Here is an 11856-nt window from a genome sequence, read left to right on the forward strand (position 1 = left end):
AGCCTGGGTGAGGGGCTGATGGCTTATTGCAGGCTCTCCAAGCCTCCCAGTAGGGACCCTCACCCCATGGGGGTGTGGCCAGCCTAGATGAGGGGTTGATGTCTATTTGAAGGCTGGCCACAGCCCCTTCAGGGTGGAGGGCCCTAACTGGGGTGCCTGGCCAGCCTGGGTGAGGGGATGATGGCTGTTTGCAGCTGATCACACACCCTTCAGAGTGGGGGTCCCCACTGGGGTGCCTGGCTAGTCTGGGTGAGGGGCTGAGGGTTGTTTTCAGGCTGGGGGTGACTGAAGCTCCCAACCGCTCCTTTTTTTCTTTTTTTTATTCTGGGACAGCTTTAGCTTTGAGACTTGGCTCCAGCTCTTAGGCCTCCGCTGCTGAAAGTAGGTTTCTGGCCTTTGCTTACAATGTTGCGATCCTGCTGGCTGAAGCCCGGTGGACTAAAGCAGGTTTCTGGGGTTTTGTTTAGCTTCTAAATTTGTAACATAGTTGCTTAGAGTTGCAGCTCAGAGGCCTGCAGCGGCAGGCGAGGAACGTTGGAGTCCTCCGTCACTGAAGCAAGCAAGCCTCATGTTAGTTTCAAGCTGCCTGGCTGCCGGCCGCCATCTTGGCTGGTAGATAATTTGAATATTGCCCTGATTAGCCAATGGGAAGGGTAGTGGTCGTACGCCAATTACCATGTTTCTCTTTTATTAGATAGGATAATAAAAATAAATTTAAAAAATTTTAACATATATTAAAATCTAGTAAAATATTATATAATATTTAAAATGTGATATTAAAATCTATTATAATATAATGTATTATATATAAACTGTTATATATACATACACAATTGAGCCTTGGACAATGCAGGCTTGAACTTCGCAGGTCAATTGAACGGGGTGGGTCAATTTTTTAGAATTTGCATATATGTGGCCTGTTCGTTTCAAACCTGCATTGTTCAAGGGTCGTGTGTGTGTGTATAATATCTGGTAGATAGCAGGAAGCTAAGGTAAGGTTTTTTTTAAAGGGAGTTAGAATTCTAGGGAAACAAAATGTATTCCAGAAAGGACATGTTCTTAATAGTTTACTACTTGACTACAAAGAACCGTATTTACACATCCCTAATAATTAAAACACTAAGTATTCATTTAACAAGTGACTTAACTGTGGTAACATGAGTGTGAAGAATGAGGGAAGATGAGGAACACTAAACCAGCATCTATCATATGAAGAAGTCACCCAATACTGTCAAAAGTAAATGGATCAAGAAACTACAGCAAATGCACATTGGTGGGAATGTGGCAGAAACCACCAGCAGAACCAGCTAACGGCTGAGGCTAAGGGTTGCCTCTGGGGAATGAATGGAGTACGGAGAGATGGGTGCTCTTGTTTCACTAAGCCTTTCAGTACTTAGTGGTTTTTAAAATTAACGTGCATGTATTATGCCAAAAAATTATTTTAAGATTTAATTTTTAAAATATAATTTGTTCATTCAAAAAATAACAGCATTTACTTCTATATGTTTTAAAGTTTTATGACAAGTACAGCCATAAACTAAACACCTCATATGAATTGAGGGTCCTTGAGATTTTAGAGTTTAAAGGAAGCCCCAGGAAGAAACCATTAGGTATACGTAAAAGAAAATAAATTGTCCGCCTACCTGAGTCAAAGAGATACTAAAAGCATTCACGTTCAGGAAAAGAGGTAAGGAAATAAGCGTGAGGGGAAGTTCACTAAGTACAACAGGCCACCTCACTTGCGGTAAAGTTTAGAAGTTGTGGGGCACCCTGAGATGTTCTTCCATAATATTCATTGTGATTGTGATTAATTGTGTGGCTCCATCTGTGTCTCACTGGACTGACGACCAGCCCATGAGGCAGTGGCTGTGCGGGCTGTATTCCCTCTACTATTCTGGCAGCTGCTATGGTTCCCGACACAGAGGGAACTGCCTGAGTATTTGTTGAATAAAAGGAGAAAACTAAAAATGATACACTTAAAAATCCAATTTCTTGAAAAACACTCCAATAATTCTTGGGTAAAAGCGGGGAAAGCCACGATTATGGACTATTTAAAAACCACAAATAATGAAAACACTATATGCTAAACTATGGGAAGAGGCCAAAACTAGTATACTGAGAGAAAACATATCGTTTTAAACTTTTACAATTAAAAAACTAAGACTATAAATCAACTCAACATTCAACTCAAGAAACTAGAGGGGGGGATAAGAAACTGATTAATAGGTAAAATCAGAAATTGGTATGTTAAAAAACAAAAAACTAAATACCAAACCTATAGAAATGATAGCTAACCCCAAGAACTAATTTACATAAAATATCAATAGAACAGGTAAAATCTCTACAAATAAGGCAAAAAGCAGAAATAGAAAACATTAGAATTGAGAAAGGGGCTATAACCACAAATGCAAAGTGAACTAAAATTACAAGGTAAAAATCAACTCTTGCATATTAATTTTAAATAAATTTCATGGTGCTAAGTGTCAGCTGCAACAGACTACAGGGACTCATAAACCACAGGGGTCAAAAGCCAGGAAGACCACAAACCTTGATCAAATACCTGAAGAAGTGTTGCTTTTGGAAATTTCCTCTACCAGACTCTGAGAGCCTGTATGTGGCACTTGTATTTGACTAATAATGAAAAACCCCCCTTCTTCTGGTAAATAGTTCAAATCTGGAAACTGTCTCCATGGAGGAAAAAATAAAAGTCCCTCCAAATCCTCTTTATGAGGACTTTGGTATCTTGTCCCATTGCCTTGAGAGAATATTTCTTGATACGTGGAAATGTTTTTCAACAAAGAGCCTGCTGCTCCAAATATGTAAAACTGGCTCAAAGTCCTACTTTAATTCCAGTGTCTACTGTTGGTATGGAAAGAATTTTTAGTGCTGTGGCTAATCTATGGACCAATGGATTCAACAGACTGAATGTGGAATAAGTAAGGGATGAAACTAGGGCATTTTAAAAAGATAATTTTCACCTCTTTAATACAAATGATCAGTTCTGAAAAATAAGCCACAAAGTCATATATCTAATGTAAAATATTACATGCAATGGAGATTGCCATAAATATGAAAAATTGTGGCTTTGAATTTAGTAGGCATCCCCGTCATCTGTCTGTCTGTGTCTTTTACTAAGGCTATTTAAACTCTGTACAGATAAAAGTTAACGTGCAGAAAATGTTACACTGCAAGCAACTCCTGTCCACAGAAAGGCAAACTGTGTGTCAAGGAATGCCTGGTTATCACCTGGGGAATACTGACAGTTTTATTCCCATTTAAAAAAGTATTTCAACATTCCTTACCTGACTATAAGCACTCTGGGTTCTCCTTGATACAGTTGTGATATCTTACTGTTCTCTCACTAATTAATGAGTTAAATAAAATCTTGGACAAGTATTCGTTTTATATTTGTATAAGTCCTGATTTTACCTTTTAAAAAATATCCTGTAACAGTTTACATGTACACCCATATATACATACAAACATACACTCACATGCATATATACGCACAGAATGTATAATCTTGTATGACAATTAGGTGTTTCCAATAAAAATAGCTCATTTTTAAAAATTCCACTCACGGCAACCCCAGGAGACATTCCCACAAAGCCCCAAGAGTAAGCCAGGAGGTTGAGACTGGTCCCTGAAAAAGTTTGCCAAGGGCCCTTACTATGTGCCAAGTGTCATTCTAAACATGTTGTATATTGTTTTTTTCATATGTTTACTCATTTAATCTTTACCATAAGAGGTAGGTCCAAGGCTGAGCAAACATATATGCATCAAGAGTCCACACTGCCCCTTATTTCTTGACCTGGGGTCCCCAGACAATTCAGGAATTCGGGTCATGTGTCCTCAGAGCCCACAGCCACCTGACATACAGGCAAGCATGACAGCTTCTCCAAGGTGACTTTTTCCTTTCATGCTCCCTTGGGGACTTCCCAGGTGAACAGATATTTTCTGACAGGTGACACGGATGGCTCTCTGGTTCCCATGGGAACTGAATTACATGGAGGCTGCAGTCTGGCCTCTCCTCCCTGTGCAGGCATTAAGCGCCAAGCCCCCTGTAAGGGTCTTGGCCGTTTCACAGAACTGGTAACTGTGCCGACTCTGAGAACATCTTTATTTCTAGCACATAATGACTTCCCTTTCTTAGCTCTGGCTCAGCATTCCTTCCTGGTTTTTATTTTGGTTGTATTTTTTCCAGTGTGTGTTTGTGTGTTTGTGGAGCAGGCAATTGGGAGGCTGAAACTTATTCCTTATCACCTCAGTCTGCCATATTGCCTCGAAGTCCAAAACAGTCTGCTAAGAGAGGCTTCTGGCACCCACTGTCACTTCCTGGAAACCAAAGTTGGATTTCAGACATGCCAAGTGGTGAGCTGTGAAAGGAACATGTGAGCAGAGGGCTCTGTGGGGCAGGCGTGGGAACGCGGGTCCAGGGCTCCAAAGAGAGGATAGGGAGAGGGAGGAGGCAGCCACCGCTGGGGCACAGAGGTGATGGCTAAAGCTCTCCAAGCCGGTGACATCCCCAAGGGATGGGAAATGGATTGGGGAGGGTGGGAACTGGGGTCAGAGCCTCCAGAACACTTGCATCCAGGGGGAGGGAGGAACAAAAGCAGGCGGGGAGGAGCCCGCTGCCAGAAGGGCAGGAAGGGAACCAAGCCAAGCGAAGAGATTTTTCAAGAAAAGGGCGATGAACAGTGTCCAATGTTGCGACGATGTCAAGAGAGATAAGGGTGGCGAAGTCAGCAGAATCCATGGTTGGGAGCTTCTGAGAGGCAGCGCAGGCGGGGCCACTTTAGAATGTCTGGGAAAGGAGCAACTGGAGAGTGCAAGTGTTGGTCTCCTCTCCCTTCCATCTCCTCACCCCTCACCATCTCACCTCTTAAGGCTTGGGAAAGCCTGAAACAGGCAGCCCATGCCTGTCACCACCTTCTCAACATCAGAGCGGGGGCTACTGGGATACTTCCTGGTTGAAAGACCCTAAAATCTGAAATACAAACACATCTGCCTTCTTAGGATATTTGCAAAGTAGCCATTCCCAGAACTGCAGCTCCATGACCCTGTGCCCCCAGATGTCTGGGAGTGAGAGCCCCATTCCCAGAAGTTCCCTTTCCAAGTCACCACCCTGCAGACCAGGCCTTCTGGCCCATCAACTGAGATGTCCTACCAGCCAGAAACCTCAGTTTTCACTTGCTGCTGCAGATGAGTCAAAAATCTCTGGATCGATTCAGTAGGAAAGAGGGAATCATAATAGGAACGTGCACAGAGCAAGCTGTGCGTGTGTGTGCCTATGTGCGTGTGTGCATGTGCGTGTGTGCATGTGCGTGCATATGTGCGTGTGTGTGTATGTGTGTGAGGCATAGCACATGATCCTAATTACTGTAAGGAGTGACTCACCCATTCTCCAGGAATCCCATACCCCCAGGTCACTCATGAATAAGTCAGTCTCCTCTTGGGACTGAGTTTCACCATTTTCCCAGTTGCTCAAGTGCAAAACCTATGAAGCATCCTTCATTCCTTTCTTTTCCTCATCTCCAACATCCCATCCATCACAAGTCCTGACAACCCCATCTTCAGAGTGCCTCTCCTATCAGTCTCCTGTTCTCCATGTCCACTGCCACTTCCTCCTCCCGGCCAGCATTGCCTCTCTCCTGGATTCTGCCCTAACCTCCTAAGGAGGCCCCATCCCACTGTGGGCTCCTTCCAGAGTTCCCTACTCCATTTGTTTTCTACCCAGTAGCAACTGCAATTAAAAAACAAAAGCAACTGTGAGCCAGATCATGTCGGTCTCTGTTTAAAACCCTTTTCTACACTTAGAATACAACCTAGTTCTTCTGCTGGGCCCTGGCCCTTCATGATTGATCCGGCTTCCCATGCACAGCATCCTGACCCACTCCTCCTGGGTCACTGTGCTCCTGCCCAATGGCCTTTGCATTTCTTCCAGCTGTGGGCCTTTGCACTGGCTGAGCCCTCTGCCTAAAATGCGCGTGCCCTCATCTTGGCACCGCTGGCTCCTCTTGTTACTCAGGGGTCGGGCAGGCCTTCCCTAAACATCCGGTCGTTTCTATCACATCCTCCTGTTTCAGTCTTCTGACCATTTTGTTCCCATCTGACAGCTCTTTTCTCATTACTTCATGCATTCAACAAACATCGATCACTTCTTGTGCCAGGCAGACTAGGCATGTGTTTATTCTCCCTCAATAACATGTCTGTCTCCGCTGAATAACATTTAAAAAAAAAGCTCATGAAGACAGGGGCCTTGAGCAGAGCCTTAGGGCCTGGCATGGAGGAGGCATTCAATAAATATTTGATTTGCAGAATGAATAAGTACACACGGTAATATGTACTCAGGAAATCAGAATTGGCTGATATAACTTCTAAGGTCTCATGGCTTTGAGGCAGCCAATATTCCAAAGTGGCCCTAGTACTGGGATAAATCAGACCCTGTCTGTATTTTTCCAGGCCAGCAAAGTTGATTCCCTCCCTGTTTGTGCATCTAGTCAGCATTAATTAAGCACCTACTATGTGCAGGCCTGTGCCTGGTACCAATCTCGATCCTGTCCCAGCTCACTCAGCTGTTGGCACTCAACAGCCAGCAGGGGCCAGCCAAAAGTTTACCCTGTCCTATAGCTAATGACCAACTGGTCCTCACTGGCGGTCACCACTGGTGCAACCAGGTGGCAGGTCTCCTCCCACACCTGTAGCTCACTTCTTCCTGTTTCCCAGATACCCAGGGTTTCAGAGCAATGCCAGGGAGCCAGGCTGCCCTGTCCCCAGGGCAGGGAACCAGCCTCCCTTCTCCAGACCTATTTCCCAACAGCGAGAGTGCCTGTTTCTCCAAGCCTTGCGCTCACCCTGGTCCCAACGCCAGGTTCCATCACTGCCAGCTCATCTGGCACGCTGGCCAAGAACATGGGCGAGGAGGCCCGGCAAGGCAAGGCTGCAGCACATCAGCTTGCTCCCGCTGGCTCTGTGATCTTGGACAGGTCACTGTGCCTCTTGGACCTCAGATTCCTTTTCTGATAAATGAAGACTATAAATACTTCAGCAGTGCCCTGGTGCCCCTGCTCCTCCCTGCTCTTGGGCCCGAGGTCTCACCAGGACCAGATCAAGGGGCATGTGGGGGAGGGCTACATTTCTATGGCTAATCTTATTATCAGAAATTAAGAGCAAGAGAAGAATTCAATTCAGCACAATAAACATATACAATTCAAACAAGTGCATAGTCAGCCAGGCACCTGGGATACAGGGGGGATCAGGCCTCATCATAAAGGCAGGCAGTCAGAGGGGAGGTGGACCTGTGAACAAAACTACAGAGCAGATGTGCCACGTGCTGTGTAAGGACAGGCCTGGAGAGTGTCAGGGATACAATACAGCCTCGATTCCTCTGAGCTGGGTGATCAGGATGAAGGGGAAAGATGATGTGTTTGGCCTTCTCCGTTTCCCAAATGCTCTGTGTACACCAGTGTCCTTGGACTAGCAGGACAGGTGGGTGAGCGGTGGCTGGTGAGACTCCTGACAGCCCTCATAACCATAACTTAGAGGGCCCCTGAGAGCCACAGTACCGCTGACAGGAAGGTCTATGCACCATGAGATTCATCGTTCACTCCTCTGGGTCCATGCATAGCTCCCAGCAGTCCAAGAAACAATAACAGCATCTACATGATGGAAAATTCATTTCAAAAAGACTCTCCAAGCAACTTTTGAAAAAAGCCTCAAGCTCAGATGGAGTCAAGGAATCACAGGGCTGGCAGCTACGGCATAAACCAGCAGCTTCCAAACTTGCTTTCCACCTCTAAAGCCATTGCTCTACGGAAATTCACCCAGAAGCCGGTATACACAACTGATACAGAGCTGCTCTGCTAGAAATAGTGCCCCACTGTCTACTTGGCACCCTCCCCCTTTTCCCCCAGCCCCTGGCACCCTCACCCCGGCAGCTCCAAGGAACCCCTGGGGCTCCAAAAGCAGTGATGGAAAACCGCTAACCTAGGCCAACCTCTCTGAGTAGATATGGGAAACGAGTCCCACAGGAGTCACGCTCTGCACTGCGGCTGAACACAAACCCAGGTCTCTGAGTCTAAGCTAACACTCCTCACCCGACTTCACTAGAGCTAGATCGATGGAAAATTGCACTTTAAAGCAACAAGGCTCAAATCTGATCACCTACACATAATCCCTAAAAGCCCTGGAACTAGCCAAGTGTGAAACTGAGCCCAGCCCCACAGGCTGGCAGGGAGAAGGTCGGAAATGAGTTGCAGAAGCACAGCTGACAATTCCATAGCGTTTCCTTCAGTTCCGTGGGACATAAACAGGTCTTGAAAGGTTTGGGCTGCATGGCTGTGAGACCCTGGACCAGGCAGCCAGGAGGTGAATGCTAACGAGCTATGGAAATAGCGATTACTTTCCCCGTGTCAGGCACCGTGCCAAGCTAAGGAGGATAAAGAGGTCTGAGATATTTTTATAGCAGAAAAACTTTCCTACAGACTCAATTATATAACTATCAGACTCCACCTCTGGGCTGAAACTACCCATGGCCTTCAGGAAGAAAGCAGTTGTCCCTACAGGAGGGTTACCGGTTTGTCCAGAGAAACTCCTAGCTATATGGCCAGCAACCCACAGCAGCTGCAAACCATCAGCCCAGAGACCTAGCCAAGCACTGTTTGGCGCCTGCCAGAGACGAATACCAGCCAAGCGGAGGGCAGGAGTCGTGCGCTGACCCGGCCGTCACACTGGACGTGGTAGGGTAGAGAAAGGTCCCAAACTCATACACATCGGTGTCCTCCCAACTTCCTGAGGCCACTGAAGAAGAGAAGGTAGGTGCCCAGGGAGCAGTGCCTGAGCCCCTAGTCATCCTCCGTTGTTGGCACAGGGCGGACAGGCAGAGAAAGCCTCTGGAGCTGAAGGAATGAAGAGCTTCAGCGCTGAAATGCCAGCCAAACTCAAAGGAACAGACTCAGGAAGATTCACTTACAGCCCAGGTCTTTGTCAGCCTGAAGATCGGTGCACTTTGTAATGCCGACACCACAGACATGAGAGAGTGAAGGTTGTTGAGTTCTAGGAGTTTCTGGGGGGAAAAGATATGGAATAGATTATTTTGCTGCTATAAACAACAGAACAAAAACACCCTCAAGTGTTACCAAATGTCATATTTATGAAATTCAATTGCACTTAAAAATGTCTCATGTAGAAAATGTAGTTCTAGGAAGTTCATAGAAACCATATGCTCTTTTCCTTTCAAATTGCCACAAGGTGAGTTTGCAGCTACAACATTTGCAAAATTTCATAAGCTGACTAGTCTGGCTGCTGGACAGAAACATGGCTCAGAAGAAGGTTTGATAATGCCCTTTATGTGTTTTTTTTTTTTTTTAGACAAATCTGAACAGTCCCAGCAGGCTTTTGTGCACTGAAACCTCAGCTGGCCAACATCAGCGTGGGTCTTTGGTGATCACCTGGACACTGAATGGTGGGCTAAGGAAAGGCGCCATCAGTCTGCATAACCCGCCTCGGCCAGCAAGACAGATCTGGCTTTCCAGCCACTTGACCATGCTCCTCTGAACCAGACCCGGAATTAGTGAGAACATTTGGATTCAATTCAGACTCAGACAAGTTCCTTGCCATGGAGGGCAACAGAAGGAGACACAGTCAAGAGTAAGTGCAGAAAAATGTAATGGCTCTGGTCCTGGTTTTATGCGAGGGAAGCCTGCTAACAAGGCTGGGATCCCAGGCTCATTTTCAGGAGTCCATGAAGCCTGGGTTAGCAGCAGGCTCTCCAGTCCCCCCACTCCGGGCACCCACTCCTTGTGTGTCCTTGGCACAGGTCACCACTTCAAATACTACTCCTGAGCCTTGGCATCCTCATAGGTAAAACAAGGAAGGGCCCTAGCTGGTTTGGCTCAGTGGACAGAGCATCGGCCCATAGACTAAAGGGTCCCGGGTTCGATTTCAGTCAAGGGCACATGCTAGGTTTCGGGCTTGATCCCCAGTGGGGGGGGGGGTGCAGGAGGCAGCTGATCAATGATTCTCTCTCATCATTGATGTTTCTCTCTCTCTCTCTTCCTCTCAGAAATCAATAAAAATATATTTAAAAAAAAATAAACAAGGAAGTCACGGCCCCTCTGCTACCTGTGACGGTGCATGTAAACTGCCTAGACCAGGGCCTGACGCCAGGGTCAGCACTCATGGTGATGTGAGTTGCTCATTCTTTGTCAGGAAGACGTGTCCCCCCATATCCGCCGTCACTCATCTTGGGTACTTCCAAACTCAGGTGCTACTGCCTCTACTATGTCTTTCCTGACCATGTTCCCAAGTCTGGGGACTCCACTGTCTGACCCCACAACAGTCTGTGCCCCTCCTTAGCACACTGGACTGTGCTCCCTGAGGGCTGGGGCAAAGTCGTGCCTGCCATCACATCCCCAGTACCTAGCTCAGCACCCAGGAGGGCCTAGTGAAATGGACAAATAAATGAAAAGCCCTCATGCCTAGTCTTCATGGCTTTGCTCCTACTTGGAGATTTCTCCCTTACCACAGCGTTCAGACTTCACACATCTTGTAACGTTCTCTAATTGTTTCCTGCTGTGGAATAACAGATTCTCTGTGCGAACAGAATTTCCTCGTATGTAACTGAATTACTATACCTGTTACAGAATTTCTTTAGAGCTGAAGGTCCTCTGGGACAGCAATCACCAATCTTTCGGACCTCACGGACCACCAGTGGTCCGCAGACCACCGGTTGGTGACCGCTGCTCTGGGAGATGATCCAGTCCACCCCTTCCCTTGTATGGATGGGAAACTGAGGCCCAGAGGAGGAGGAGCCTGCACAAGCACATTCCCAAGGCACCCGCAGCATGGCGGTCCACCATCGGAAGATGGCAGAGGTTAAAAGGGATCCCTTGAGGTCCCTTGGGGGGGACCATAAACTCATTTCCAAACAGAAAGTACGAGGTAGGCTGGAACGTAATCGCACTTTCTCACGAGGCCCAGCACAAACTCGCTAATAGCAAGTATCATGAAGCCCAGCCTGGTCCAAGTACTTCAGACGCACAGGACATAACAGTGCCCCTAACACACATACTTCATAGATGGATGCCCTTAACCTTCCTCGAGGGAGGGCAGGAGAGCAGCTCCCCAGAAGGCATGCTCCACGGACTCTGTGGACCCTGGGCATGGACACTCACCTCGCTAGCCTCCCTTTCGTCCTCTGGGAATGGGATAGTAATCATGTGACATTGACTACGATCATTTCCCTAAAGCTCCTGCTGCGGTGCCTGGCTGCTGAGGGGCCTCAGTAAAGGTTAGCTGGCCTAGGATCAGGGTGGGGAAACAACAGATGCACATGAAGCAAGGAGTGGACCAGGCAGAACAGTGTTCCGCTGGGTCAGGCAAGCTGGAGGCCGGGAGAAGTGTGTGGGGAGGTGGTGGCTGGGCTGTGTAAGTGATGAGAGTGGTTCAGAAAGGCCCCTGGGACCACAGCGGGGCTGGCAGAGATGAGGGAAGAGGGGAAAGGTGGGATGCAGACATGAGCCGGTACCCAACTACTGACAAGGACAGAACCCGTCAGGCAGGAGTTGGAAGTGGGAGCAACAGGGTCATCTGGCCCAGGTCTTAGCTCAGGATGGGTGGGTGAGCTTTGCTGGCTGGGGACAAAACTGCAGGATGTGATGGCATCACAAAAATCAATGCTAAGTAAACTCACCAACCCTGAACCAGCTAAATTTTGAAGGAGGAGGAGGATGGATCCCAGGGGTAGCCCCTGGGGCCTCATGGAAAGTGTGAAAGGCCAAAGAGAATAGCTGGCTGCCCAAACCACAGGGTGGAGGAGCATGCTGCCAACGTGTGTGTGTGTGTGTGTGTGTGTGT

At 47.3% G+C, this 11856-nt stretch overlaps 1 protein-coding gene across 7 annotated transcripts in view; it reads right to left on the minus strand.

The window, feature by feature from the left end:
- Positions 1–11856, minus strand: part of RALGPS1 (Ral GEF with PH domain and SH3 binding motif 1) — a 221240-nt gene that overhangs the window by 123542 nt on the left and 85842 nt on the right. For all 7 annotated transcript variants that reach the window (XR_435916.2, XM_006768548.2, XM_006768544.2 and 4 more), the window contains exon 7: positions 8972–9064. Coding sequence is in view for 6 of the 7 variants with exons in the window: in XM_006768548.2 (XP_006768611.1) it covers positions 8972–9064 (93 nt within the window). In the remaining variant the exon portion in view is untranslated. The remainder of the gene's footprint in view (positions 1–8971; positions 9065–11856) is intronic.

The sequence above is a fragment of the Myotis davidii genome, unplaced genomic scaffold, assembly GCF_000327345.1.
Source record: "Myotis davidii unplaced genomic scaffold, ASM32734v1 scaffold142, whole genome shotgun sequence".
NCBI lineage: Eukaryota > Metazoa > Chordata > Mammalia > Chiroptera > Vespertilionidae > Myotis > Myotis davidii.